General features: G+C 42.5%; 1 protein-coding gene across 3 annotated transcripts; it reads right to left on the reverse strand.

The window, feature by feature from the left end:
* Positions 1–171: 171 nt before the first annotated feature.
* On the reverse strand, positions 172–27,676 carry ccdc28a (coiled-coil domain containing 28A). 3 transcript variants are annotated; one of them, XM_055639192.1, is made up of 7 exons: positions 27,386–27,676; positions 26,694–26,767; positions 16,601–16,785; positions 7,237–7,400; positions 5,771–5,925; positions 3,795–3,817; positions 172–2,642 (listed from the first exon to the last, which is right to left on the reverse strand). In XM_055639192.1, the coding sequence occupies exons 3-7, from the start codon at positions 16,750–16,752 to the stop codon at positions 2,588–2,590; spliced, it is 549 nt and encodes a 182-aa protein (XP_055495167.1). In that variant the 5' UTR covers positions 16,753–16,785; positions 26,694–26,767; positions 27,386–27,676; the 3' UTR covers positions 172–2,587. The 3 variants fall into 3 exon arrangements, with proteins under 3 accessions (XP_055495167.1, XP_055495166.1, XP_055495168.1); XM_055639191.1 differs by lacking the exon at positions 26,694–26,767 and having other exon boundaries at positions 27,386–27,673; XM_055639193.1 differs by lacking the exons at positions 26,694–26,767; positions 27,386–27,676 and adding an exon at positions 27,241–27,373.

The following is a 27,676-nucleotide window of genomic DNA, read 5'->3' on the forward strand; positions in this document are numbered from 1 at the left end:
TGTTACTTGAACAAGCTGTTCTTATTCTCTGAACCTTATTACTGCATCCAGTTGGAGGATATCAACATCTTTGATATCTTCCAACTAGGTGCAGTAATTAAAGTGAAGATTCAGCCTGTGCACTGGAGAAAAGGGTCAGAGAACACAATCAAGACGAACAAACTCAAAAGCGACAGTCAGATAATATTTTGATTTTATTATGAGCACAGATACAAAGAGAGTGCACACCAATACTCAGCAGAGACAGTGCTGCATGCATTTAACAACAGTCTCTGTCCTTCATTCAGTACACCACTATAACCTCTACCCACCATGAGAAGCAGGATTGGGAGTATATATGATTAACAGTGGAATAATTAGCAGTAGTGTCATTATAAATCGCTATTCTGGCTTTTGGCTTGAAGGGACAGAATCCCTCACTGGCCTGTGCGAATACTGGATAAAAAGCCACGGTGCCAGGCGACACCGTTCCCAACTTCAGAGGAACGGGCTTTAATCAGACAACCCTCTCCCTGCTGAAGCGAATTAAAACTGGTACACAATACAAAATGGCAGCACACATGAAAGTTAATGCACTAGATCAGTGAAGACTGCTGTACACAGAAAATCACATTCACTCTTTTATACAGTCCAAGCAATGTGTTGAATAGGAGTCTTCTGCAATTGCACTAACATGAATTGTAAACACAAGAACATTGCCAGTAATGTGCAATAAAGCTTGGATTAAACTGCGGCACCCAAATAAAAGCCCAACATCCTCCCCACCCCATCCCATCTCTACTCCCTTAACCCGACTAATAAAGTGCTGTGATATCACAGAGAGGGACAGGACATATGTAGTGGGCTGGGAAACTCCCTAGCAGCAATAGGATTCATACAGTTGGTTCAACAAGCACTGGCAAACGATGCACCAGCTCGCTCAGGGCACCACGCTCCTGCACCCCCCCTTGCAGAAAGTGAGATAAAACAGAAAGCTTGGGAAATGGTCCCTTCCCTCACCTCCATATGGATCACTGATCCAGAGGATTTTCTGTTGAGCAGATACAAACAAGATGAAGTACCCATGGTTCACTGGTTGCTGTCACTTCAATTCTGGATGTCAGGATTTAAAATCCGTTTTTTTTCAGCACTCTTTCCCCAGATTCACTGTACTAAAATAGCAGTCATCAATATAAGCTACAGACTGATAATCCATAGGGCTAATTACTTGGTCTGCTAATTGTGGTGGAGATCAGGGAACTAGTTCAACTAGTTCACCCTGCATCCATTAGCTCAATTATCCGAGGATCAGAATGTCCTTTCTTTCCCCTCTCCATGCAGGTCCCAGCTTGCCTCTTGAGACACTGAATCATACAACTGCTCCCTCTCCAGACGGGATCTCTGAAGCTAGACTATGACCGTAGAACAAGCAGGAAAGCCTATGTATCCCTGGCCAGAGACCCCTTCCTACACCCATCCTCTTACCCTTTAGACAAGAGTTACAGGGCAGAAACAGCCCATTCGGCCCACCGAGTCCGCACTGACCAGTGATCACCCCGTACACTAGTACTATGCTACACACTAGGGACAATTTACAATTTCACCAAAACCAATTAGCCTACAAACCTGTAGGTCTTTGGAGTGTGGGAGGAAACTGGAGTACCCGGAGAAAACATGTGCGGTCACAGGGAGAACGTACTGACAGTGTCCGTAGTCAGGATCAAACCTGGGTCTCTGGCACTGTAAGGCAGCAATACTACCGGCTGCTCCACTGTGCCGAAAAAGCAGCAACCCTGCAGGCCATCTTAAGGTTGTGACTCATAGGAGACACAAGAGGCTACAGATGCTGGAATCTTGAGCAACAAACAAGCTGCTGGGTGAGAAGCATCCGTAGAAGGAGGAGGGGACGAAGGAATTGGTGACGTTTGGGGTCCTGTCACCCCCATATGCTGATTGACCTACTGAGTTCCTCCAGCAGATTGTTTATTGGCCATGATTCTTAGCCTGACTACCACCACCACCTGATGTGGGCAGGACATGTGGGCTCAACAGTCACCTTGGGACCAATGGACGTGTAGCACTGAGGAACCTCCTGACATTAGATGATGGGAGCAAAGAGCATTGTACCAAAGCAGAAGCTTGCAAAGTAAGAAAATCTTATCACCTTCATCCACAGCGAGAACCAAATTTCCACTAATGGCAAAATAAAAGATGCAACTTGTGTAAAGAACCTGACTCTTGACATGCTGAGAGCAAGCTGGCAGAACGTGGTCTGATTACAACCACGTGCTCGGTACCCCAGCAGTGCTAGGCCCTTACATACAATGGACAAGTAACATCATGAAAGGCAGCTGATTGTTGGACCACTGGTTCATCCCATTCTCTGAGACTGGCCGCGGTGGTGAGCGGAGTCGTGAAGACCAGTTAGCAGTTAGTTGTGGGTACTCTCTGATCTTCACGGCAGAGCCTGTTGGAAATTCCAGCGAGAAGCAGTGCAAGGGCAAGAGAACAATGTCTGTAATAAAAACACCCCACACCATTACTTTATCAAGTACAACTGTCAATTGGTATTTCGGTGATGGCGAAAATGGAGACTTCCCATCCTTCCTCAGGAGGTGGATGCTCTCGGGACATCTTGATTATCAGCCAGGTTCAGTTTCTGACTGGTATACATGGTGGATTAAGGGTGAATAACAAACGGCTCTCCCTGTTCAAACTTGCCTGACCTTCTATCTGCTGGTGCTAACATGTTGCATCATCTGAGGGGAGGACAACTGGAGCAAGGGAACAGGGCAGTCCTGCTCTCAGGCCTGCTCTGTCGTTTGCTGCTGATGTGAACTTCCATGACTCACAAGGAGGCTCCAATGCCTGGAAATGTTATTTTATTCTTTTGTGGCATACGGGAACAGTCACAAGGGCATCACTCATCGGCGATCGTCAATTTCCCACGGATTTGAGTGGCATTTTAATTGGCAGTTTAGAGTTAGCCACAGGCTGGAGTTAAAGCCAAAACAGATAAAGATATTAATGATTTAGGAAGGAACTGCAGATGCTGGTTTACACAGACGTTGGGCACAAAATGCTGGAGTAACTCAGTCAGAAGAAGATTCGCGAAGCGTCACCTATTCCTTTTCTCCAGAGATGCTGCCTAGCCCGCTGAGTTACTCCAGCACTTTGCATCTATCAAAGATATTTTTGAACTAGATGTCTTTCACTTCATAGAAATCCCTACCGGGGCACATTTTAATTAATTGTATTTGGTGTGGTGGCATTCAAACGCATGCCACTAGATCCTTAGTCCAGGCTTCTCTGCTCCAGCAACAACATTGCTGTGTTACCATAACCCTGGCACTTTAAAGGCTTACTTTCTCAGTCAAAGTAGTGATCCACATGGCTGAGCAACAGAAACCGACCCGTGCAATACATTTTCTCCAGGTCTGCCAGTCCAACAGTGATGCAAAGGATGGGCCTGGGACAAGAACAGCTAGCCTTAACCGCAGACAGAATCCAGCTGACATGCATATAGTGGAGAGAAAATAACTATGTAAAGCCAAATTAAAAGACATTGATATCATGGGAAGGAATCCTTAGTTTTGAAGGTGGAACTATTCGGAGCACACCAGCTAAAATGATTAATTACAGAGCTGTTGTGCACAGAATGGCTTGTCACAGTTCACAATGCTCTTCAAAAGGTTATACAATGCTTTGCCATATCCTAAAATCACACACAATCTTTATTTTATTTTATTCCAGGGCAAGATCTTGTTGACTTCTGTGGCCAGGGAGTTCAAAATGTTAACCATTTAAAAGGATACATCGAAGAGCTCAGCTCCTCCAACTGTAAGAGAGAAGAACAAATGTTTGGTTACTGGAGATGAAATAAAAAGGTAGTTTGCACCAGTCTTCGCTTTACAGGAAACGAATAACATCTCCAAAATAGTTGCAAATCAGCAAATGGAACAGAGGGAGATACTCAGAAAAGTCACAATCACCAGGAGTATAAAGTGAAATTGTACATTTTGCTTGGTGCTCACAATGTAATCCCAGGAACAAGAGCACCACTAGAATCAGCACTAAAAAGGGTCAATATAACCATTATGTACAGAGAAATGCATCACTGACAGTGCTACCCTACTGTTAAACTACTCTCTGAACACTGTAAAGATTGACGCTGGACAGGCGGGGATTGCTAATTAGTGCTGAGATGTGGCTTCCAGGAATGCACCCTGCCTGACACAATAAGTGTGGGTCATTGCTGGGGATGGCAACATCTGATTCAAGTAGAATGCAGGAAATAGAAGACTGCAGCACAGGAACAAATGACCTAGGTCCCATAGTCTTTTTCATCATCTCCTGTTGGACACGATGGAAACTGCTGTGTCCCCTCTTCTAGTTTGGCTATATTGCTTTCCCCAACCCAGAGGTTCGTTTGATAACAAATGACTAATGCTGACCTTGTATCTCTGGAGAAATCTCTGGGGAGTGTAGAGCAATGGGAGCCAAACAAAAGAGAGGAAGCGACAGCACCTTCTATATATCCAGCAGGAGGTGAGGAGGAGGACCGCTGGATCGGACAGTTCGGAACACACGGAGCAGCTATGTTAACCCAAATCCGGTCCCAAGCTTGATACAGCACTGAGCGGCTGCACTGCCAACCCTGGCCTGCCCATTGCCAGCCTCACCAGCTGTCTCTCTGCATGGAGTAATTCTTTGCTGTTAATTAGTGATCTGCAAACCTCACTGAGCTGGGTACCAGTGCGCTATAGTGTAAATAAATATGAAAATAAATATATATGTTTCCAAATAGTAGGAGATTGCAGATTGCTGATGAGGCATCTCAGTGATCTAATATATTATTCACAAATGATTACCAGCATGTACAGCAAGTAATTAGGAAAGATGACAGAACGTAAATGATAATTGCCTGGGAAAATTAGTACGAAAGTGGTGAGGTTATACTTTTGAATGCCTAAGACACTTGTGAAACTAGGTCTAGAGTTCTGTATTGGTCTGTTTATTTAAGGAAGTGTTAATGTTTTCATTGAAAGCAGTTCAGAGACAGTTTACTTGACTGAACCTGGAATTTTCATGAGAAAAGATTGGACAGGCTTGTATCCACCGAGGTTTAAAAGAGTTGCAGGTGACAATTTACTACAAGTGATGCAGTATGTTACCTCATTGTTCTTCCATTCAGGTTCTGAGAGACAAACAACTAGCTCATGCTGATGCAAGGTGTGGCCCACCTGATCTAGACACTAATTTATAAAAGTTTCTAGAAGCCAAGTGAAAGATACTGTTGCCCTGAGAAGATGGAGGTGATGGTGAACACTTCAATCCATTGCAACAGGGCAGTACAAAATCATTGGCTTCTTGGACAGAAGGTAGCTTACAGTCAAAAACGTTTGCTCTAGTGTGAGAGCGGAATCACCCATGTACCAAGACCATGCAAAGATGGAAGATCACCTCCTTCCATGAACCAGTTGGGGTTTAATGACATTTCTACTTGCTAAGTTGAGGGTAGCGAATCAAGTGGCACATTTGGTTGTGGCAGGGTCTCTGGAGCAGGACCTTGTTGGATCACTTTCTTATCAGCTTCTCCCTATGGACTGAGGTCAACTGTCAATTTCATTGCTATTTTGATTGCACTGTCGCTGTGCTTCTGGATCACTCATCTGAGCCACCAGGAGATTGTTGCTTAGAATACCTTAGTTTTTCAAATTCTTCTCAGCCCTCTCCTCCTGACCTTCAGGATCCAGAGTTACTGGAACAGTTCACTTTGACTGGGACTTACATTCGTCAGTAGTTTGTCCAGGTTCACGTCTACGGCCATATTCCGTTGTTCGTCTCCTGGTTCTTCGAGGTCGCTGTAAAGGTCAAAGTGCAGTCGCGCCAACTTCTCTTGCATCTCACGCACATGCTCCATCTGCTCAATGGAGCACTCGTTTCCTGTAGAGACAGAGAAAACATATCAGCACCCATACAAGCAAATAGGACAGAATAGAAATACAAAGGCAATGGCCACGGGTGTGCTGGGAGGCAGGAAGAGTTTGGGCCAACTCCTTTATGTAAAGGATCAGCAAAGTTGACCACAGCACTTGGATCATTGCCCACCTTCTCACAATGGACATTTAAGTACTGCTCTGCATTTCCCATTCCATTCTGTGAATTGCCCAGTGACCACAGATACTGTAGCCATAGTCCATGGATAGGACCAATTTGGTGGGATATGGGTCAAACACAGATAGGTGAGACCAGCGGAGATGGGACATGGGCTGTTTTCATGCTGTAAGACTCTTCAGACTCACTAGTCAGCAGACACAAGCAATTGCAGATGCTAGTTTACAATTAAAAAAAAGACATACAGTGCTGCAGAAACTAAGTGGGTCAGACAGCTTCTCTGGAGAACATGGATGGGTGACATTCAGTTGGGACCCTTCTTCAGTGATTGAGGTGGGGAGGAGAGAAAGCTGGAAGAGAGGAGGGATGGTGTCTTTTCATCTCTGACCTTTGCCCAACCAACTGCCCATCAAAACCCCCTCACCTGTATACACCCATCACTCACCAAGCTTTGTCCCCCACCTCCACCCCCATCAAAATCAGTCTGCAGAAAGGTCTCGACCCAAAACGTCACCTATCCACGTGTCTTTTTTCAAACCATTGTCAGTCATTTACTTTGCCTTACCTTTCTGAAAGTCCCACAGTACATCACTGAATTGCCAATTTTAGTCAAAGCTTGGCAGAGGCATCACATGCCTTGGATTAAGCCAAACAAATTATTGGAAATCCATGAATGGTGTCTCTGTAAAGAAGGGCATTGTTCTCTCATTTACACATTGCTTATTTTATTTTTCACAGGTAAAGACTGGACATTTGAGTGGTATCAGATGTCCAGGGGTCATATATACCATGTACTAGGAGGGAAGTGAGGGGAGGCAAGCTGGGTGCACTACTGCATGCAATGGACTGGTCTGGAAAATTGCATTGGGTCTCCATTGAACAGAGATAGACACAAAAAGCTGGAGTAACTAAGCGGGACAGGCAGCATCTCTGGAGACGTGTCGGGTCGAGACCTTCAGACTCACTGTTCTCTCCATTGAACAGAGTTCAGGTCCACAGGGAAATGCAGGTGTCAGTGCAAAGAAAGAAAGGCAAAGTAAATAACCGCATGCACTTCATGCTTGCAGCCTCAACACTGAGGTATCGAGACCTAGGCTGTACTTCGGACAAGAATCTAACGAGTCAGAAAGAGGCTTTTACCAAACGCTTGAAGCTTCCCAGAGTGGAAGTCGGTTAGGAGGCTGAGCAGTCCTCTCTCCATCTCTTTCACATCAGATACGTCGGTGAGGAAGGAATGCTGAATAGGGGCTGCCTGGGAGCTCTTTCCAGCTGAACTCTGTGGTTTAGGTTTCTCTATAACAACCCTAGATCAGAGGAGGGAAAGAAGAAGTGAGTTTATATTGGGGTGATACAAAGTGTGGAAAAGCAGGACTTCATGACAAGAGCAAATTGTGCTGCCCAAGTGTTAGGACAGCTGCTGCACTGCTCCACACTGTGGGGTCCTGCTAAATTTCTCCCTTTAAGACTCCACAGTGTAGTAGCCCTGAAATCAATGACAAATATGTTTAATCTTGCACATTCTACTGCTGAGGAAAATTACAAACTTCTCCAGGAACCAAACCAACCTTGATTGACTTTCTCATTACTTTACAACTTTACAGGCAAATTTACAAATGCAACAAAAAAATGTATGCCTTAATGAAAACATAAACACGAGTTTTATAAATTACAAGAGAATTGAATGACAAAAAAAAATCTAAAACTCAAGTGCTATATTAGTTGTTTGACTTATGTCACTAAATCTTCAGTGGATGACACTCTCCTGTAAGTTGCATTATACAGTAAGCTCCACAATGTCTGGGACAAAGATCCATCATTTATTTATTTATTGCCTCCATACTCAGCAATTTGAGATTTGTAATTAAAAAAATCACATATGGTTAAAGTATATATTGTCAGATTTTATTAAAGGATATTTTTATACATTTTGGTTTCACCATGTAGAAATTATAGCTGTTTAAACATAGTCCCCCCCATTTCAGTGCACCTTAATTTTATTTACATGACATTGCTGTGTTCCAAACATTATGGTGCCCAGAAACAGGGGGACTATGTATAAACACTGCTGTAATTTCTACATGGTAAAACCAAAATGGTATAAAAATGTGCACTTTAACCACGTGATGTTTTTCTATTACAAATCTCAAATTGTGGGGTACCCAGAGGCAAATAAATAAATGATGGGATTGTGTCCCAAACATTATGGAGGACACTGTAATTGTAATAATTTGTATTAGCAGACAAAGGCCAGCATGAATTTCTCAGTGGCGGTGTATTTTAAAATACAAGATTCAAAATCTGTGACCAGTATACACGCATGCAACTTTCTTTTAAATATGTATTCCTCCCTCTATTGAGGGTAGAGATCCCTCTGCAGAGGTAATTCGACAAGGCAGTATCTGGACACAAACTGTCCCAAGGAGGTCATAGATGGTCTGAATAATACCGACATTTACCAGAAGGTTTCTGCCGGCTTTCTCCCCCACAACTGGCCAGTAGGTAAAGTTAATCACAGCATCACTACCCGACTGAAATGAGCTCATTTATGCTGTTTAAAAAGTTGGACTTGGGACCTGTCTGGGCTGCACGGTCTCAGCAACACTTCAGATTTATTTACTCAGTATGCTCCAGTACCATGGTCTTTGTTTAATAATCATAAATGCCATAAAACCTGGTAGAACATTAATTAATCCTTTAATAATATATCCTTCCTTGTCGGGCTTTGGAGGAGCAGTAATGATTAATTTACTTCATGTTTTCTCAGACCCAGTGGAATCTCAGTATTCAAATAGCTGCTGATAGGCAGATGGTGGACAACAGCCAGAATTTAAAAAAAAACAGAAGGTGCGAGACAAAAGGATTGAATAGTTGCAAACTGTGAAGCTAGAGAGGAAGAATTATAGGTGGAAGAGGAGGTAGTGGTTCCAGAGGAAGTGGTTAAGGCAGGTACAATTACATCATTTAAAAGACACCTGAACAAGTACATGGACAGGAAAGGTTTGAATTGAATTGAATTTATTCATTGTTCAAAAAAAAAATGTCGTTACCATACAGTCATAACAATAAAATGAGGTATGCACCAAAAGCAGACAAATGAGACTGTCTGGAAGAACCCCTTTGTTGACAAGTTGGGCTTTAGTTCTGTTTATGTGCTATATAACTATAACTGTATAACTTGGTAAGTTCTTGCACTTACTTATTGCGAGGCACCACAATGACATTTTGTCTGTTGTTTCTGTGCTGACTCGCAGCACAGCAATTCCACCAGTCCCTTTTGGACTTGAAACCTTTTCTCACATGCCCAACTCATCCACGGAAAGGGGTAGTTGATAATTGCCAATTACCCAACATGCACATTTTGAGGATGTGTGAGGAAACCAGTACAACTCATACATTTACAGAGAGAACTGCAAACTTCTGCAGACTGCAGCTAATCAATGCATCTGGCATATATTCACATTTCAGTCTAGAACCTTTGGCATGGCAGTTACAAAACAAAGTAGACCCTTCACAGACCTGTCCCAAACTGTGATATTTGCAATTAGAACAGATGCCATGGTCCTCAACATTACCACATGCATTCTACTTGCATACCCAACCTTGCCAAGGGTTGGAATTACTGAGTTGCTGAGAATTTGTAGCATGGACATTGTGCCACAAGTGAACTTGCCAATAATATGAATTAAAATGGTTTACCATCAACAGCTTGATAGAAAGGACAGTATAACTGTCCTCAGTGTCACACACAATGACTGGGAGAAGGAAGAACAACTGGTGTTTGTGTCTTTGGTAGTTTTTAATGAAACATGAACAGCAGTCAGCAATATATTAAGAAAAGATCTGACTGAGTTACAGTTTCTTCCTGAATCTGTTTTATATCAGGAGACACAAGAAACCACAGAATCTTGAACAAAGAAAAGACCACTGGCAGGACTCATGTGCGTCAGACATGAATAGATGAAGGAGAAGAGTCTTGACCCGCAACATCGCCTAGCCATTTCCCTCCACAGATGATGCCTAGCCAACGGACTTCTTCCAGCAGCTTGTTTTTTTGCTCTGATCTAGATCTCCTTACCCAAGAACACATTCATCTTAGGGACATAAATACAAGAATTGGAGGATCCAAGCTGATGGTTACACTGTATTACCTCAGAAACTGCTATGGTCAACACCAGTTTTCAGATAGGTACTTCAGTAAGACACTACTGTAACTACAAGTTGCCCATTAAATGCTGATATAAATTAACCTTCAACAATTGTCAGAATAGGAGGCCAACAGTCTTCCACATAATAACAACATCAGTTCCTTGATAATGAACCACAAAATAAAGGCTTTGCAGACCAATTTGATTGCAATGGATTAAAGTGTTTTTCCACTTTACCTTTAGCTTGCAACCACTCAGTCCTTTGCTTGAAGTAGCTTCAAAATAGTCTGACAGTTGAGAATCTCAGACACGGTTCAAAAATAAACATTAACTGTTGTGATGTCACTCACTGATCTGACCTTGTGTGACCTTTAACCTCATAATTGTAAGGAGAGGGAAAAGCCTGGAGTCTTTCATTCTGTTTAAAGCTCAGTTTTCCCATTAAGGAACTTTGAACCTCCTGGACTCAGCACTGATCTCAATAATTTTATTATGTGATCACTGCCTACATTTTCACAGGCAGAAAATGCTGGCAATCTCCTAATTGGCCAATTCTCACAGATTTCCTCATGCTCAAGGAAGGGTTGATACAAGGCAAAAGTATAAATTACAACTCAGAGAAGCAAGAGAATGCAGATTCCTGGAATCACTCAGCTGTATCTTTACTGCACTCCCTAAATTACAAGTATAATTTTTGTTAGGTTAGACAACCAAACATGGCACAATAATCTCTGCATGTCTCACCTAGACCCTTTATAATTGCAGCAAAACATCTTTAATTAAATTTGTTTACAAGAAATGCCTCCCTAACACCTTGCCGTATATGCTGGTTTGCTTTCAATAATTTGTGTATAAGGACACTAAATCTCTTTGAACAACATTTCTTGATCTCCTGTCATTTGAAAAACATAATGCATTGCATCAAAACCAATAGTTTCACTTTTTTTTCCACATTATATTTCCAGCTGACTTGCTTGTGTTCATTTGCTCAGTTTGTCCGTCTCCCCTTGAAGCCTCGTTACATCCTCCTCCACACTCAAAATCCCACTTAGTTTTGTACTATCAGTGAACATAAAAATCTATTGTTTAAGAAAGAACTGCGGATGCTGGTAAAATCGAAGGTAGACACAAAATGCTGGAGAAACTGAGCGGGTGAGGCAGCATCTACTGAGAGAAGGAATTGGCAACGTTTCGGGTCGAGACCCTTCTGCAGACTGTTATTTGGTGGCCTTGGTTAAATTGCTGATATCGATCATACATAGTTGGGCCCAAAGTACAAGTCTCCGTGGAACACGAAAATTATCTATTTATTCCCCTGCTTTATTTTCTGTGAGATAACTAGTTCTTAATTTAAATCCACACAGGTTTTCCCAGTCCCATTTCTCCACCCTTCCCCACCACAACTCTGTCATCTCGTTTTGTTCCTCCCCTCGCCCCACCTTGTTCAATCAACTCTCCCTTAGCTGGTTCCACATCACCTTCCTATATCAAAAATCAGCAGCTAGAGCCTCTCGTGTCTCTATCTCCACCCTCCTCTTCCCCTTCCCGCTCGTGGTTCCATCTGCCCTTTTTTGTCCTCTTATCTGGCTCCACCTATCACTCACCAGTTGTTGTCTCCCAACCTCGCACTTCAGCCCTTCCCCTCCTGGATTTATCTGCCTATCATCTTCCTCATCGTTTAGTTCCATCCATCACCTGCCAGCCTCTACCTCACCCCTCCCTCTCATCTCATCTTCCCCTTTACAGCTCTCAGTCCTGATGCTGGGTAAGAACCCGAAACGTTGACTATTCCTCTGCCTCCACATATGCCATCTGACCTGCCGCATTCATCCAGCAGGTTGCTTTATGCTCAATTCATGCCAGTTGTTGTTACCCCCCCCCCCCCCCCCCCCCCCCCCCAGCTGTAATTTTCACATGGTGAAACCAAAAGTATAAAAATGTCCTTTATTAAAATTTGACAATGTGCACTTAACCATATGTGATTATTTTTCTCTTACAAATCTCAAATTGTGGAGTATAGAGGCAAATGAAGAAATGATGGGGTCTTTGTGCCAAACATTATGGAGGGCACTGTATATCATTGCGGACGGACTGTGCTAAATCCTATTATTCTTTTCAATGTGATTTATAATTACATCCATTGTAGATTCTAGCATGTTCACTACCATGACAAAAGGCTAACAGGTCAGCAGTTTGTCATGTTCTTTCTCCCTCCTTTCCTTCACAGCGAGGTCATATTTGTGATCATCCACAGGAAAATGTCTAAGATCTATATTTTGGGTGGATGACAACTAGAGTGTCTACCACATCTTCACAGCTACCTTAATCAGAATATCTAAATGTAGATTGTCAGTTTCTTCAGGACTTAAAATTGGCATGCAGCCTCGCTAACTTCTCCAGCACAATTTTTCTTTACTCACTACTAATTATTTTCTTCAGTTCTCGATTTTCCTTAGTTCTCTGGTACTTCTGGGAAGTGGCATGTCTTATACAAGTTCTACTTTAACTCTTCGTGTCTTTGTTTGGGTGGAGACCACATTTAGCTCCCACAGGTCTTTTCCTTTTTACTTGTAGATGCTCTTAGAGTCCACTCTATGCTTCCTGCCAGTTTATTGTCTAACTTGTCTTTCTTCATGATCCCCTTCTGAGGAGTTCCAAAATCCTTTGGCCTGTTTTTTCTGCCAAATTTATAGCCACCTCCTTGAACAAAGGTTAGAGAGACTGCCGCATTCGCTGTTAATAAATACATATTTTATCTTATGTTTGGTTTTCAGTGGAAGGAGCATGATTATTGACTTAGCTGAGAGAATTAGACGATTTAAGTTATATTATGATTAAATATTAGATTACAAAACTTGCCTTTAATGAGTACTACTAAATTCAGAAGGTGTTCTCAAACTGAAGATTCCTATTAGGGGACAAACTCTTACAATTGCAGTTCAATATACTCACTGGTCACTGGGGTAATTGGCCTAAACAGGATGACAGTGCTTAATAATAAAATATCAATTGAAAGACGGGGCTGTCCAGCTCTGAAGAAACATACTTAAATGCTGGCTGACAGTCACCTATCTGTGCATGCGCTTGCAACATGGTCAATTTATTGTGGCATCAGATATTGCTGCTGGCACCCAGGAACTGAAAACCCAACTCTAAGAAATTATGTTAGTTACATGAATAAAATCACATTCCTCAAATTTAAAACAATACTTAAAAGGACTAAATCACCTGACTGTAATAATATGTTTAAGAAGGAACTGCAGATGCTGGAAATCGAAGGTAGACAAAAATGCTGGAGAAACTCAGCGGGTGAGGCAGCATCTATGGAGCGAAGGAAATAGGCGACGTTTCGGGTCGAGACCCTTCTTCAGACTGATGTCGGGTAGATGGGGCGGAAAGAAGAAAGGAAGAGGTGGGCTGTGGGAGAGCTGGGAAGGGGAGGGGAAAGAAGGAGAAAGCAGGGACTACCTAAAATTGGAGAAGTAAATGTTCATATGCTGGGGTGTAAACTACCCAAGCGAAATATGAAGTGCTGCTCCTCCAATTTCCGGTGGGCCTCACTGGCCATGGATGAGGCCCAGGACAGAAAGGTCGGATTCAGAATGGGAGGGGGAGTTGAAGTGCTGAGCCACCGGGAGATCAGGTTGGTTACTGCGAACCGAGCTGAGGTGTTGGGCGAAGCGATCGCCAAGCCTACGCTTGGTCTCGCCGATGTAGAGCAGCTGACACCTAGAGCATCAGATGCAATAGATGAGGTTGGAGGAGGTGCAGGTGAACCTCTGGTGCACCTGAAAAGACTGCTTGGGTCCTTGGAGTCAGGGGGGGAAGTAAAGCGACAAGTGTAGCATTTCCTGTGGTTGCAAGGGAAAGTGCCAGGGGAGGGGGTGGTTTGGGTGGGAAGCCGAAAGAGGAGGAGATGGGAAGATGTGGCCAGTGGTGGGATCCCGTTGGAGGTGGCGAAAATGTCGGAGGATTATTTGTTGTATGTGACGGCTGGTACGGTGGAAAGTGAGGACAAGGGGGACTCTGCCCTCGTTACGAGTGGGGGAGGGGGGGATGGGGAGAAAGAGCAGAGTTACGGGGTATAGAAGAGACCCTGATGAGAGCCTCATCTATAGAAGAGGGGTAACCCCATTCCCTAAAGAATGAGGACATCTCTGATGCCCTGGTTTGGAATAATACATCAGTGGAAATGGGAGTGTGCTTTTTTTCATGAAACTAATAATTAGAAGTTATATACTGATCTTTTGTGTTTGCCAAAAGGCAAAAGGATTAACATTTGAAACAAATTTAAGACTACGCCCATTTTCTCTGAACCTGCTCCTTTAGTAAACAGGCTTAATAATATCAGCACTGAGAAAAGAACCACGAGCTACAATACACCTATCCTACCACGAGAGGGAGACTGACTAATTGAACTCTGCCAGTTTGATTCCAGCTCCCAAAAGCTCATGATGAATCCGCCCTTTCATGTTTAAATGATCCAATCAGTGTTGCTTCTCACGAATTGACTGCACTAAATGAGATACACCACTCGAATTTAACACTCTCGCTTGCCTGCCACCAATGAACAAAATCACCAGATTCTCAATCTAAAATAGCAATAGTACATTTTAAATCTTGGATCAGTGAATAGAATTGGAATGTAGCTGATAGAGATATATTTACTATAGAAAATGTCATATAATCCTTTCCCTCAGAATTAAATTCATCCTCTGACATCCACTTTCTCCTTCTCAAATCATTTTGCATTGATGAAGATCAGGCTCAAGCAGTACTCTCTAGGTCTAAATTGTAAGGTATCTTCATTTATCTAATCACAGAGAGCAGATAAAATGCAATCAAACCCAGCAGTGTTCTTTAGTAACAGATCACTAGAATGCATGCTAACCAGCCAGCCAGCCTGCAGACTAAAAGGGTAGGAAGATAAACAGGGATAAGATGCAGCTCAGCCATGAGCCAACAGGTTTCAGGAGCCAATCGGGTTTCCCATGTTCCTCTCATCACCTCTTTGTTTCTGCCCCCGTTCCCAATTCCTTATCTACAACAAAAAAACATCATAGAAAACTTATTTTTTAATCATTTAAAATTATTTTAATTAAAAACCTACAAAACTATTCTGCGTTGTTCACAGGTGACATATTAAACAAAGAGCTATTGTGGCAATACGTCGGGTGTCGTCACTGGGTTTAATGTATTGATATTGATGTGCTGCAAAAATGATAGGTATCCATGTGATGCAATGAGGTCATTACCTGAAACTGCTTCACCACTCCTGGCTGATCTATGGCCTACAGCTATTCAAGGCAATGTTAGAGCTCATAACACCTTGCCACAGTTCCATCAAAGCCCAATAAATTTATTTTCATATCATACAGTACAAAATAACACAGCCAATTGAACTTTCAAATCTGATGACAGCCCAAAACTGCAATTCCTGACATTGAGAAACTGCTCTCAATGAAAAATGAAACTAGTTTGCTTACCTCCATCCTTATTGAAACAGCTCCAAACTTTTGCTGTTTAGTTATATTTCCTGATTGTAAGGTTTACATTACTTTCTGGTATGCAGGTAATTCGTTTTCATAAAGAAAAAGAGCAACTGTCATGGATTTTTTCAAATAATGTGAATTGAACAGTTTAAGTTACTGAAGGCTTGTTGCGACCAGCCTAAAAGATAAGTAGAATTGCAAAACATTCCAAATCATAAAGCATATAAAGCTGCCTATGATAAATTAGCAATGCCACTCATACTTTATTCACTTCCCAGCCTCTTGCTCTTCTACGGATTTATCCCAATGTTTATACATTCCTTGTGCATTAAGTAAAATATGTTTGTCATTATTTTGGTTCTGTATTCCAGCAAAAGGTACACACTTTGGACAATTTAAAAAAAATAATGGCAGACCCTTGTAAACACTGTTTCCTAAACTCAAGCTGAAAGCCAAACTCTTCCAAAATGATGGGAGGGGAAAAGAGATGATTTAGACATGCTATATAGCTCTTCGAAGAATTCTTGATGTTTGAAAGGACAATAAAATGTTGCAGTTTCCAAGTGAAATGTAAAACATTGAAATACTACTTTTAATAGAACATTCTTCAGTCACTTCTGCAAAACGTTATAATGTGAGCAAAGTGACGTTTAACATTTAAAAAAACTGGCACAATCGTCTTCCTCTGGGTCAGAAACCTGCTGTCCTTACTTGCTCGTCCTGTGCGTGATTCGATCCACATCAAAATTACTAAGGGTTAAAGGTCTCAGTAGTGACTTGGAAAAACATCATCATCAGCCTAAGTGATGTGAGCTCACCTTGCCAGAGATGTCCACATCTTATGGTGGAATATCAACAATATAATACCTTTTTAGTTTTTGTTTTGGGGCAGCCGTCTGTCCGGTAGCATTCAAAGCCGTGGTCTTACTCGGCACCACATTTTTTTTGCTATTCACTGGAGGAGCCTGATGAATTGAAGAGGCCTTGGGGCTTCTGCGTTTCAGTTTCTTTTCCTCCATTCTGTTGACTTTTCAGAGTGCAAAATCTGCCTACTGAAATACAAGTTAAAGAAATATTAGAAGGCTTATAAAAGTATACAGTTAACTAGCAGGCATTACCCAAATGGTATTTCCAACTAATAAGTGGTTCAAATAAAATGCAGCGGACATGCATTTTATTTCATCCTCTTAAGCAGAACCTTGGATTAAGGGGATGACATATCCACTCAGGACCTGTGGGTTGTCAAGTGACTGATACGGCCAATGAGGGTTTACAGACCTTTAGGCTAAGCAGACATTTGTACTTAAATTGTACTTAAAATTACACATGAATTCTGCTAAAAAGTAAGAAAGCCAAAAGACTGTTCTAAACAAAAATAAAACATTGGTGCAAAACATAATGAGAGAAATAATGCGTTCATAGAAGGGCAAGAAGTGGTACATAGTGTTCCGTTGACGAAGTAGGATTGCGGTTGTATCTTCCTTTGCAACTGAATCCGCAACCTCCTCATCAGCATCCCCCAATCCAGGAAGATCGGTAACAACATCACTTCCTTACTAACCATCAGAAATCTTACTTTTCACTAGCTTGTAAAATGTGTGTCATTTATTGTTCTGTGTGTTGTCTGAATCTACACACCTTTGATCTTGCTGTAAGCAAGATTTCCATTGTACTTGTACCTCACTGTGCTTCTGCCTATGATACTTATAATTACTTGAGTTGACTTGACTCGACAAAGCCATGCCAACTATCCCTAATAAGTCCTTGACTTTGCAAATGCATGTAGATCTTGTCTCTCAGAATCCACTCTAATAACTCAAGCACCTTTGATGTTAGGCTCACAGGTTTGTAGTTCCCAGGTTTTTTTGCAGCCTATCTTAAACAGAGACATAACTTTAGCCACCCACCAGTTTTCCAGCAACTTAGTCATTGCTATTGATATGAATATCTCTGCCAGAGGTCACACAATTCTTTCCCTAACTTCCCACAACATCCTGGCATCTGTTCCTTTCTCCAAGTTCAATATATACAATAAATATCCATTGATTGTGTTTATAATTTGTTTGGTTGTTTGGTTGTTTGTCTTTTGCACAAAAGTCCGCGAGCATTGCCACTTTCATTTCACTGCACATCTCGTATATGTATGTGACCAATAAACTTGACTTGACTTGACTTGAAGACTACCCATCTCTTGTGGCTCCGCACATAGGCAACCTTGTTTATCTTCTATTCTCTCCATAGTTACTATTTTCTCCATTATACACTTGCAAAATCTCTTTGGATTTTTCTCAATGTCATCTGCCACATTTATCACATGCCCACTTTTATAACCTTCCCGATTTCCTTGTTAAGTGTACTCCTACACCCCCTATATGCCTCAACTGATTCACTTGATCTGCATATACCTCACATATGCCTCCTTTTTCCTGACCATAGCTTCAATATCTCATGTCATTCCTGCCATCCTTGCCCATCACTCTATCAGAACATGCTCGGCCTGAACTCTCATTATCTCATGTTTGAAAGCCTTCCATTTAATCAGACATCCCTTTACCTTCTAACAGCCTCCCCAATCAACTTTTGGAAGTTCCTATCAATACTATCAAAATTGGGTTTGCCCAAATTTATGACTTCAACTTTTAGACCATTGCTAAACTTTTGTATAATTATGTAAAAACTAATTTGAGTAGATTTGAAGGATTTTCCAGAGACAGCATTGTGGTCCCTCCTCGGTGGCTTAAGATGGCTGCTGTAGGTTAGAAGCATAAAGAAGGGCAGGATTACCTCTGGTTCACCTTGATAATAAGAACATCTGTCAATATGCTATTCATTAACCACAACTAAGCCTTCACACTATATTACCAAATCAGTCTCTCTCACTTCTGGGCCTTGGTCTTGTCACCTCCATCTCCAACTGACTTAGAGACTACTGTCAGAATGAATTGGTCATAACATTTCTTCCACCTTGACCGTCAACATTGGTGCTCATGATTGTGTGCTTTATCCACTGCTCTATTCATTGTACATGCTTGACCTTATGGCCAAGAACATCACCAACTTGAACTTTAAGTTTGTCGATGACACCACTGTTGTCAGGCAGATCAATAACAATGATGAGGTAGAGTACAGGAAAGGGACTGGGGACATTGTGCCATGGTTTCAGGACATCAACCTAGCCCTTAACATCAGCAAGATGAAAGAGTTGGCTGTTCACCCAAGGACATTCGTGCTAATGAGGAAGTGCAGCGTAGGTTCACAAGGTTAATACCCAGGATGGTGGGACGGTCATATGTTGATAGAATGGAGCGGCTGGGCTTGTATACTCTGGAATTTAGAAGGATGAGAGGGCATCTTATTGGTTTGGACATGCTAGAGGCAGGAAACATGTTCCCGATGTTGGTGGAGTCCAGAACCAGGGGCCACATTTTAAGAATAAGGGGCAAGTCATTTAGAACAGAGATGAGGAAATATTTTTTCACACAGAGTTGTGAGTCTGTGGAATTCTCTTCCTCAGAGTGCGGTGGAGGCCGGTTCTCTAGATGCTTTCAAGACAGAGTTAGATAGAACTCTTATGATCAGCCATGATCACATGGAATGGCAATGCTGTCTTGAAGGGCCAAATGGTCTACTCCTGTACCTATTGTCCATTGAAGCAGGGCTGTTGAACACAATGCTGATCTCAGCGGTGCTCCCTTCCCGGTGCCACATACTCTACCTCATTTGGTTATTCCCTTACTGCATTTTTGTACGTTTTTTGATCAGTTTGCACTACAATCTTTGCACCATTCTTCTGTTCTTACATTCATTGCTACATTAATTGTGTACTTACTGTATTTATTATTTATGTTAAGAGCTTCATGCAAATTAGGAATTTCCTTGCACCCTATTATTGTTTATGACAATAAATTAAACTGAATTCAATCCAAATCAGATTAATTGCTTTTGAGTTAACCAGCTTTATGTTTGAGGTCTCGATCTCCAAAACATTTGTTTTGTTAATTATAGGTGGTGCATTGAAGGCAATAGCAAATTTCATCATCAATGTGCACCTTCATTGAGAGGTGGCTCCCAAGTTACGGGAAGTGGTTCATTTTGATCAGGATAAAGAAACACATCTAACTGCTAACTACAGAGGGACCTCCCTGCATTCTACCACAAGAAAGGTATTTGCCAATGTCCTCTTCAATGGGTTTCTCTCCGAGGCCAAGGAGTTGCTCCATATGTTGCAGTATGTCTTCTGTTCATCTAAAGGTAATGCAGACATGTTCTTCACGACAAACGGGATACAGTATACGGAATGCATCCCAGAGTATACAAGAAGGTGGCCTTAGAAATCATGGATGCATTGGTGATCATTTTCCAATATTCCCTCGACTCTGGATCAGTTCCTGTGGACTGGAGGGTAGCTAATATAACACAATTTTTTAAGAAAAGAGGGAGAGAGAAAACAGGGAATTATAGACAAGTTAGCCTTACATCTATTGTGGAGAAGATGCTCGAGTCAATTGTTAAATATGTTATAGCAGCGCATTTGAAAAGCAGTGACAGGATCGGTCAAAGTCAGCATGGATTTATGAAGGGGAAATCATGCTTGACTAATCTTTTGAAATTTTTTCAGGATGTAACAAGTAGAATGGATAAGGGAGAGCCAGTGGATACGATGTATCTGGACTTTCAAAAAGCCTTCGACAAGGTCCCACACAAGAGATTAGTGTGCAAAATTGGAGTACATGGTATTTGGGGTAGGGTATTGACATGGATAGAGAATTAGTTGGAAGAGTATGGCAAGCAGTGATTAGTGGGGTGCCGCAAGGCTCGGTGCTGGGACCTCAGTTATTTACAAAAAGTTTGTAGATGACACAAAGCTGGGTGACAGTGTGAGCCGCGATGAGGATGCTATGAGGATGCAGGGTGACTTGGATAGGTTGGGTGAGTGGCAGATGCATGGCAGATGCAGTATAATGTGGATAAATGTGAGGTTATCCACTTTGGTGGCAAGAACAGGAAGGCAGATATTTATCTAAATGGTGTCAGATTAGGAAAAGGGAAGGTGCAAAGAGACCTGGGTGTGCTTGTATATCAATCACTGAAAGTAAGCATGCAGGTACAACAGGCAGTGAAGACAGCTAATGCCATGTTAGCCTTCATTGCGAGAGGATTTTAGTTTAGGAGCAACGTGCTCCTACTGCAGTTGGACAGGGCCCTGGTGAGACCTGGAGTATTGTGTGCAATTTTGGTCTCCTAATTTGAAGAAGGACATTATTGCTATTGAGGGAGTGCAGTGTAGGTTCACCATGTTAATTCCCAAAATGGTGGGACTGAAATATGATGAAAAAATGGGTCGACTGGGCTTGTATTCATCGGAATTTAGAAGGATGAGAGGGGATCTTATAGAAACGTAAAATTCTTAAAGGATTGGACAGGCTAGATGCAGGAAAAATGTTCCAGATGTTCAGGAGTGCAGAATCAGGGGGTCACAGTTTAAGAATAAGGGGAAGGCCATTTAGGACTGAGATGAGGAAAAAATTCTTCACCCAGAGAGTTGTGATTCTGTGGAATTATCTGCCACAGGAGGCAGTGGAGGCCAATTCACTGGATGTTTTCAAGAGAGTTAAATTTAGCTCTTAAGGCTAAAGGAATCAAGGGATATGGTCAAAAAGCAGGAACAGGGTACTGATTTTAGATGATCAGCCATGATTATATTGAATGGCGGTGCTGGCTCGAAGGGCCGAATGGCCTACTCCTGCACCTATTTTTCTATGTTTCTATGTTTTCCATGACACAAGTCCTAAAGAATTACAGGGAACAGCACTACGCACATGGCCTTTTTCAATTTCACTACAGCCTCTGACTCCCTCAACTGGGAGGGACAATTAATCCCCCTCCTCAAATTCAACAACCTGTAGAAACTCATGTTACATTTGCCAGCCATGATTTAAACTAACTGATCTATAGTAGAGCTAATCTTAGTGAAGACCACTTAAAGACCATTTATATGCCAGCCGTTCTTGCAGTAACACTTCACGTCACCTCAAACAAGATTGTAATTTGAGTAAAATTAATCTATAGGGCAAATGGAAAATGATTTGATCTGCGTCATTTTCATTACAGAACCAAGGTCACCCCAGCCACATTTGTTGCACATTTGTAGCATTTGGTCTCATTAAGCAAATAAATAAATGCACAATCCGTATTCAAATCCGGGAGTTGGAGATACTCCAGCTTTTTGTGTCTATCTTCAAATCTGGGAGTTTTTTGTTGTTAATGTGAATGGCATGATATGATATATAATGCAAAAATCAGTAGCCAGGAACCACTCTGGGACGACACAGGATCCGGCACTGGCTGACGCGAAAACAAGTGTTAACTTGCTTTTAGTTGTCCACTGTGAAGTTCCGGAACTATGACCCAAAATATAAATTAATGTAAAAGGTACACAGTAAAAGGTTGATAAAACAGGAAAAAAACTTCAACACCCTTTCATTTGTGACATAACAAATATTTAAAATATATATCTCTGAAAACATTTCTTAAAAATACCAAATGGGGCGAGTACAGCAAATACATTTAAAATACAGCAAAAAAAATAAATGAGGGAAGTAGAAGATGCAGTTAGTCTGAGGCCAAGTAGCAATGGGGAAGAGACTTTATTGGACCATAAACTCTGAATAAGACCAGTTGGACCAAATAGCCAGATTCTATGGGTGGCACAGTGGCGCAGTGATAGAGTTGCTGCCTTAAACACCAGAGACCGAAGTTCGATCCCGACTACGGGTGCTGTCTATACAGAATTTGTACGTTCTCCCTTTGACCAAGTGGATTTTCTCTGGGTTTCATCCCAAAGACATGCAGATCTGTAGGTTAATTCATTTACGTAAATTGTCTTTAGTGTGTAGATTACAACTAGTAAGGGTGATTGTTGGTCGGTGCGGACTTGGTGAGCCGAAGGGCCACAAAGGTTTCCACGCCACATCGCTAAACTATGTAAATGGCTCAACCAGTCTGAAGTGAACATTGCTGCTGGCACATGTTTAATGACCAATTAGATTAAACACTGCTAAGAGAGCATAAGTTGGCTCAACGAATTCTCTAGACTTCAAAGTTTCTTACAGACATATTTGGCAAAAGATCAAGCTATTTTCTCGATCTGATGCCAAAATTGCTCTGCAACCAGACAGTAGGCAAAGCTATTCTTAATAGATCTTAATTTCACCCTGTAGAAACTTAGCCAGAATCTCATATTCGTCATTGTTCTCCTGTGCTTAATAAGCACCAACTTCACGCAACAAGCTGGAAAGTAAGTAAGTCTTAACCTCCCAAAAAGAGGCTTATTGCCACCAGAGACTGACAAAAAATTTACTGTACTCTCCAGTTTTGTTAAAGATTTACACAGTGTTACCAACACATTACTTTTCCAAGATCGTTTGTCCACACTGTAACTGAACCTGGTGCTAGATCATAGAGTTTGTACTTTAACAAGTTGCCAAAGATGGACAAACCATCCACAAAGGAGAGGGAGAAAGAGGGATGGCAGAAAAGAATGAGTGGGAGGTACTCAGCTTTTATTGGCGTGTGCGGATGTGGCATCGAAGGACGAGAAGCCGTAGCAAAGAAGTCGAAGCCAAATAGCCGAACGGAAACAAAGTCGAAACGCCAAATAACCTAAAGCATACGAAGCCGAAACGGCAAATAACCTAAAGCTTACGAAGCCGAAAAGCCAACGAGCCAAAAGGGCGGGACGCCGAAAAGCCTACTAACCGAAAGGCCGTGTCGCCTAAAAGCAAACTCATCGAATGGCCACTCTGCCGAAACGTCACCTAACCGAAAGGCTGCGTTGCCTACAAGCCAACTAACCGAATGCCGCTCTGCCGAAAAGTCAAATAATGGCTTGTGTGGGAAAATGACCCCCACCCTCCCGTCTCCACCGGCCAGTGATTTGATGGGAGCGGGGGTCTGGCACAATCACTGACAAATTCCGCCCCCCAGAGCATCATGTCCGTTATTTGACTTCTGCAAAGCGGCATTCGGTTAGTTGGCTTGTAGGCGATGCAGACATTCGGTTAGGTGGCGTTTCGGCAGAGCGGCCATTCGGTGAGTTTGCTTTTAGGTGATGTAGCCTTATGGTTAGTTGGCTTTTAGGCATCCCGTCCTTTCGGTTCATTGGAATTTCGGCTTTGTATACTTTCAGTTCGTTAGCGTTTCGGCTTCGTATGCTTTCGGTTAGTTGGCGTTTCAGCTTTGTTTCCATTCAGCTATTTGGCTTCGACTTCTTTGCTTCGACTTCTCGTCTTTCGATGCCACGTCCGGGTACCTTTATAGGACTTTATCACTTAATTAGTTTATCACATCATCCATTGTAACTGAGTTATGTTTTGTACACTATTATTTACTGTCCAGGCAACTTTTCAAGCCAATTTGTATTTAAAAAGAAGGGTGAACAACCAGTTAATAAATTCCTAGTGGTAAAAAACAAAGTACTGGAGTAACTCAGCAGCTCAGACAGCACCTGTGGAGGAAATGGACAGATGATATTTTGGGACAAGACCCATCTTCAGACTGATTGTAGTGGTGCAAAAGAAATCTGAAAAAAAAGGTACACAAAAATGCTGGAGAAACTGTGCGGATGAGGCAGCATCTATGGGGCGGAGGAAATAGGCAACGTTTCGGGTCAAAACCCTTCTTCAGACTGATGTGAGGGTGGGGGCGGGTAGAAGAAAGGAAGAGGAGGAGCCTGTGGGCTGAGGTAGAGCTGAGAAGGGGAGGAGAAAGTAGGGACTATCTGAAATTAGAGGTCAATGCTCATACCGCTGGGGTACAGACTCTGCCCAAGTGAAATATGAGGTGCTGCTCCTCCAATTTACAGTGGTCCTCACTCTGGCTATGGAGGAGGCCCAGGACAGAAAGGTCGGATTCGGAATGGGAGGGGGAGTTGAGGTGCTGAGCCACCGGGAGATCAGGTTGGTTATTGCGAACCTAGCTGAGGTGTTCGGCGAAACGATCACCAAGCCTACGCTTGGTCTCACCGATGTAGAGCAGCTGACATCTAGAGCAGCGGATGCAATAGATGAGGTTGGAGGAGGTGCAGGTGAACCTCAGCCGCAACTGGAAAGACTGCTTGGGTCCTTGAATGGAGTCAAGGGCGAAGGTAAAGCAACAAGTGTAGCATTTCTTGCAGCTACAAGGGAAAGTGCCCGTCGAGGTGGTGGTTTGGGTGGGAGTTACGGAGGGAGCGGTCTTTGGGGAAAGCAGACAGGGGAGGAGATGGGAAGATGTGGCAAGTGGTGGGATCACGTTGGAGGTGGCGAAAATGTCAGAGGATTATTTGTTGTATGTGAGAGTGGAAGGTGAGGACAAGGGGGACTCTGCCCTTGTTACGAGTGGGAAGATGGGTAGTGAGAGCAGAGTCACAGGGTATAGAAGAGATCCTGGTGAGAGCCTCATCAATAGTAGAAGAGGGAAACCCCTGTTCTAAATCTCTCTATTCCCTGTATCTAACTATCACTCACTAGGCTTCGTCCTACCCCTTCCTCCCACCCCACCACAATCAGTCTGAAGAAGGCCCCCGATCAGAAATGTCTCCTATGTTCTTCAGAGATGCTGCCTGACCCATTAAGTAACAGCAGCCCTTTGTGTCTTTTTTGTAAACCAACATATGCAGTTCTTTGTTTCACACTAAACAAAGTGTGTGTTATTTGCTGTGTTACAAATTGAGCCATCTGATAACACAATAAAAAGAACAATTCAGTGGATGGGGGTATATCAAATTCAAAAAAGAGAATGCTGGATTGATTCAGGTGGTCAGGCAGACAAAAGAAGATGAGTGAATATTTCATATAAACAAACCACACAGAAAGAAACTTCTAAATATGAATCCCATTATAAAGCAGTAAAACCAATGTCAACATTTTCTCTACCATTTGCTTTGACTACACTTCCTCTACTCTGAGAGGACTCATCGCTCTCGTTTTTTTTAACAGCAATATTGTATCTGTTTTAAGGATGATACTTTCTGCACCAGTGTTTCTGAGATGCCTTCTTTTATCCTTAACTGTGATTTCATCTCAACTACAGCAGGGCTTTTAACCATGTCTGCTCCATGTTTTGCGTTTTTGGTCTCGGCGCTCCTCCTCCCACCCAGATCGAGGTTTTTCTTTTATCTCCAGCCCGTCATTCTCCACATTCAATGTAATTTCCATCAGCTTCAACATAACATCATCATTAAACACCTGCTCCAAAGGGTCCGTCAGCTCCATGATGTTTTGATTCATCTCTGTTATCACCCACTCTCTTTCTCAGTGTGTTCATACAGCACAGAAACATGCCTTCAGCCTACTCCGTCCATGCCAACCATCCAGAAACCATACAAATAACATTCACCTGCGCTTGATCCGCAGCCTTCAGTGCCATGGTGATTTAAGTGCTTGTCTAAATATTTCTTAATTGTGCTGCCTCCACTATTCCCTCCAGTGGTGTGCTTCAAATTCCAATAATGCTCTGGTGAAAAAGATCTTCCATGGATTCCCCTCTAAACCTCTTATACCTTAAACATATGCCTTCTAGTTTTAAATACTTCTGCTATGGAGAAATGTTTCACTACAACTACCCCTCAGAATTTGTAACACCCCTATTCAAGTGCTTTAAATGAGGTGGAACATTGGACTCATTCAGTGATGTGTTACATTCGCTGCAAGGCAGGATATGGGAGGACTACATGCATCATCTGGATTTCCTCATCTGGTTACTGGGAAGAAACCATATGAGATACCTTACCCCATCATCTTCCCGTTATCCCAGCTACTTTATCAAATATAATGTTCCATACTTTATGTTAATAATATGCTCCTCTACGTTGGAGAAACCAAACACAGAATGATTCAAGAGTTCTCCCGAGATACCCCTGATTCGAACTTGGGCTCTCGTGGACATTTATCAACATGTTGAAAAAACTTCACGAGCTTACCGCGGTTCCCGCGGGTTTTTTTTAAAACTCGGGAGAGCTCTTGGGTAAACTCGTATAGTGGGACAGGTCCATTTCTGTTGAAAGATACATTTAATGTTGTCACGAGGAATACAATGTAACAGTTTCAGGTAACCAACTTTTGTCATACATCCTCTTCCCCAGCTTTCATACCGAGTTACTCTAGTATTTTGTGTCTTTCTTTTTCATATTGTATTAGAGCGGGCTAGCTCAGTTAAAAGGTTATTGAACTGTAATGTTAATTGCCACTCTCCATAGATAGTTTCATGTGGTAGATTTATCCAACAGATATTTCAGATTTCCAAACACTAGTTCTGTAACTCAGTTCAAACTATATTTTTACCTCGGCAGATGGATAATTAAAAGAAGATTTGATGGGGAAAGTCTTTCAACAGGCACTACTTGATGTCTGGAACGTACTGCCAAAGGATAGGTGGTAGATAAGATAGATAGATGATGACTACGGACAGACAGACAGACAGACAGACATGGTAGAGAGGGGAAAGGTCCTAACTAGGAGAATGGTTACCGTGGACGTGGTGTTACGAAGGGCCTGGTTCTGTACTGTTTTAACGAAACAATTCATGTGAGGTCACTGGTCTCCGTAAATGAGTTCTATAAATGTTGCATCATCTTGTTGCAATGGGTAATTGTGCTGACAGCTTCGTCCTTACCGGGCCACGCTGGGTCACCGATCGAGTCTATGCCGACATTGGAGGAAGGATCATTGAGCAGCAGACACCGGAGATCGGAGACGAAGCGGCAGATCCGGGAGAGGCGAGGATACCAATGATCGCCCGCAGGACAGGCGCTCGTAACGTAATAATCGGATCAGTTCGGCTTGAATGTCCCGGACCCCGGGCCCGTCGACCGCAGGCTTCCGGTTACCCCACCAGGCCGCCCGTTGCCATAGCGCCGACTGCCTCACACACCCTCCTCTGCCGGAGGATGCCGCCGGAAGTATG

The sequence above is a fragment of the Leucoraja erinacea genome, chromosome 8 (genome assembly GCF_028641065.1).
Source record: "Leucoraja erinacea ecotype New England chromosome 8, Leri_hhj_1, whole genome shotgun sequence".
NCBI lineage: Eukaryota > Metazoa > Chordata > Chondrichthyes > Rajiformes > Rajidae > Leucoraja > Leucoraja erinaceus.

Bases quoted from the DNA above. Each gene is read 5' to 3' on its own strand.
- ccdc28a (XM_055639192.1), bottom strand. From the start codon at position 16,752: ATGGAGGAAAAGAAACTGAAACGCAGAAGCCCCAAGGCCTCTTCAATT. The intron at 3,818-5,770 runs GTAAGTCCCAGT...TCTCTCTTACAG, and splicing joins TGGACAAACTACTGACGAAT to TTGGAGGAGCTGAGCTCTTC. The intron at 2,643-3,794 runs GTATCCTTTTAA...CATGTATACCAG, and splicing joins GAGGAGCTGAGCTCTTCGAT to TCAGAAACTGAACCTGGCTG.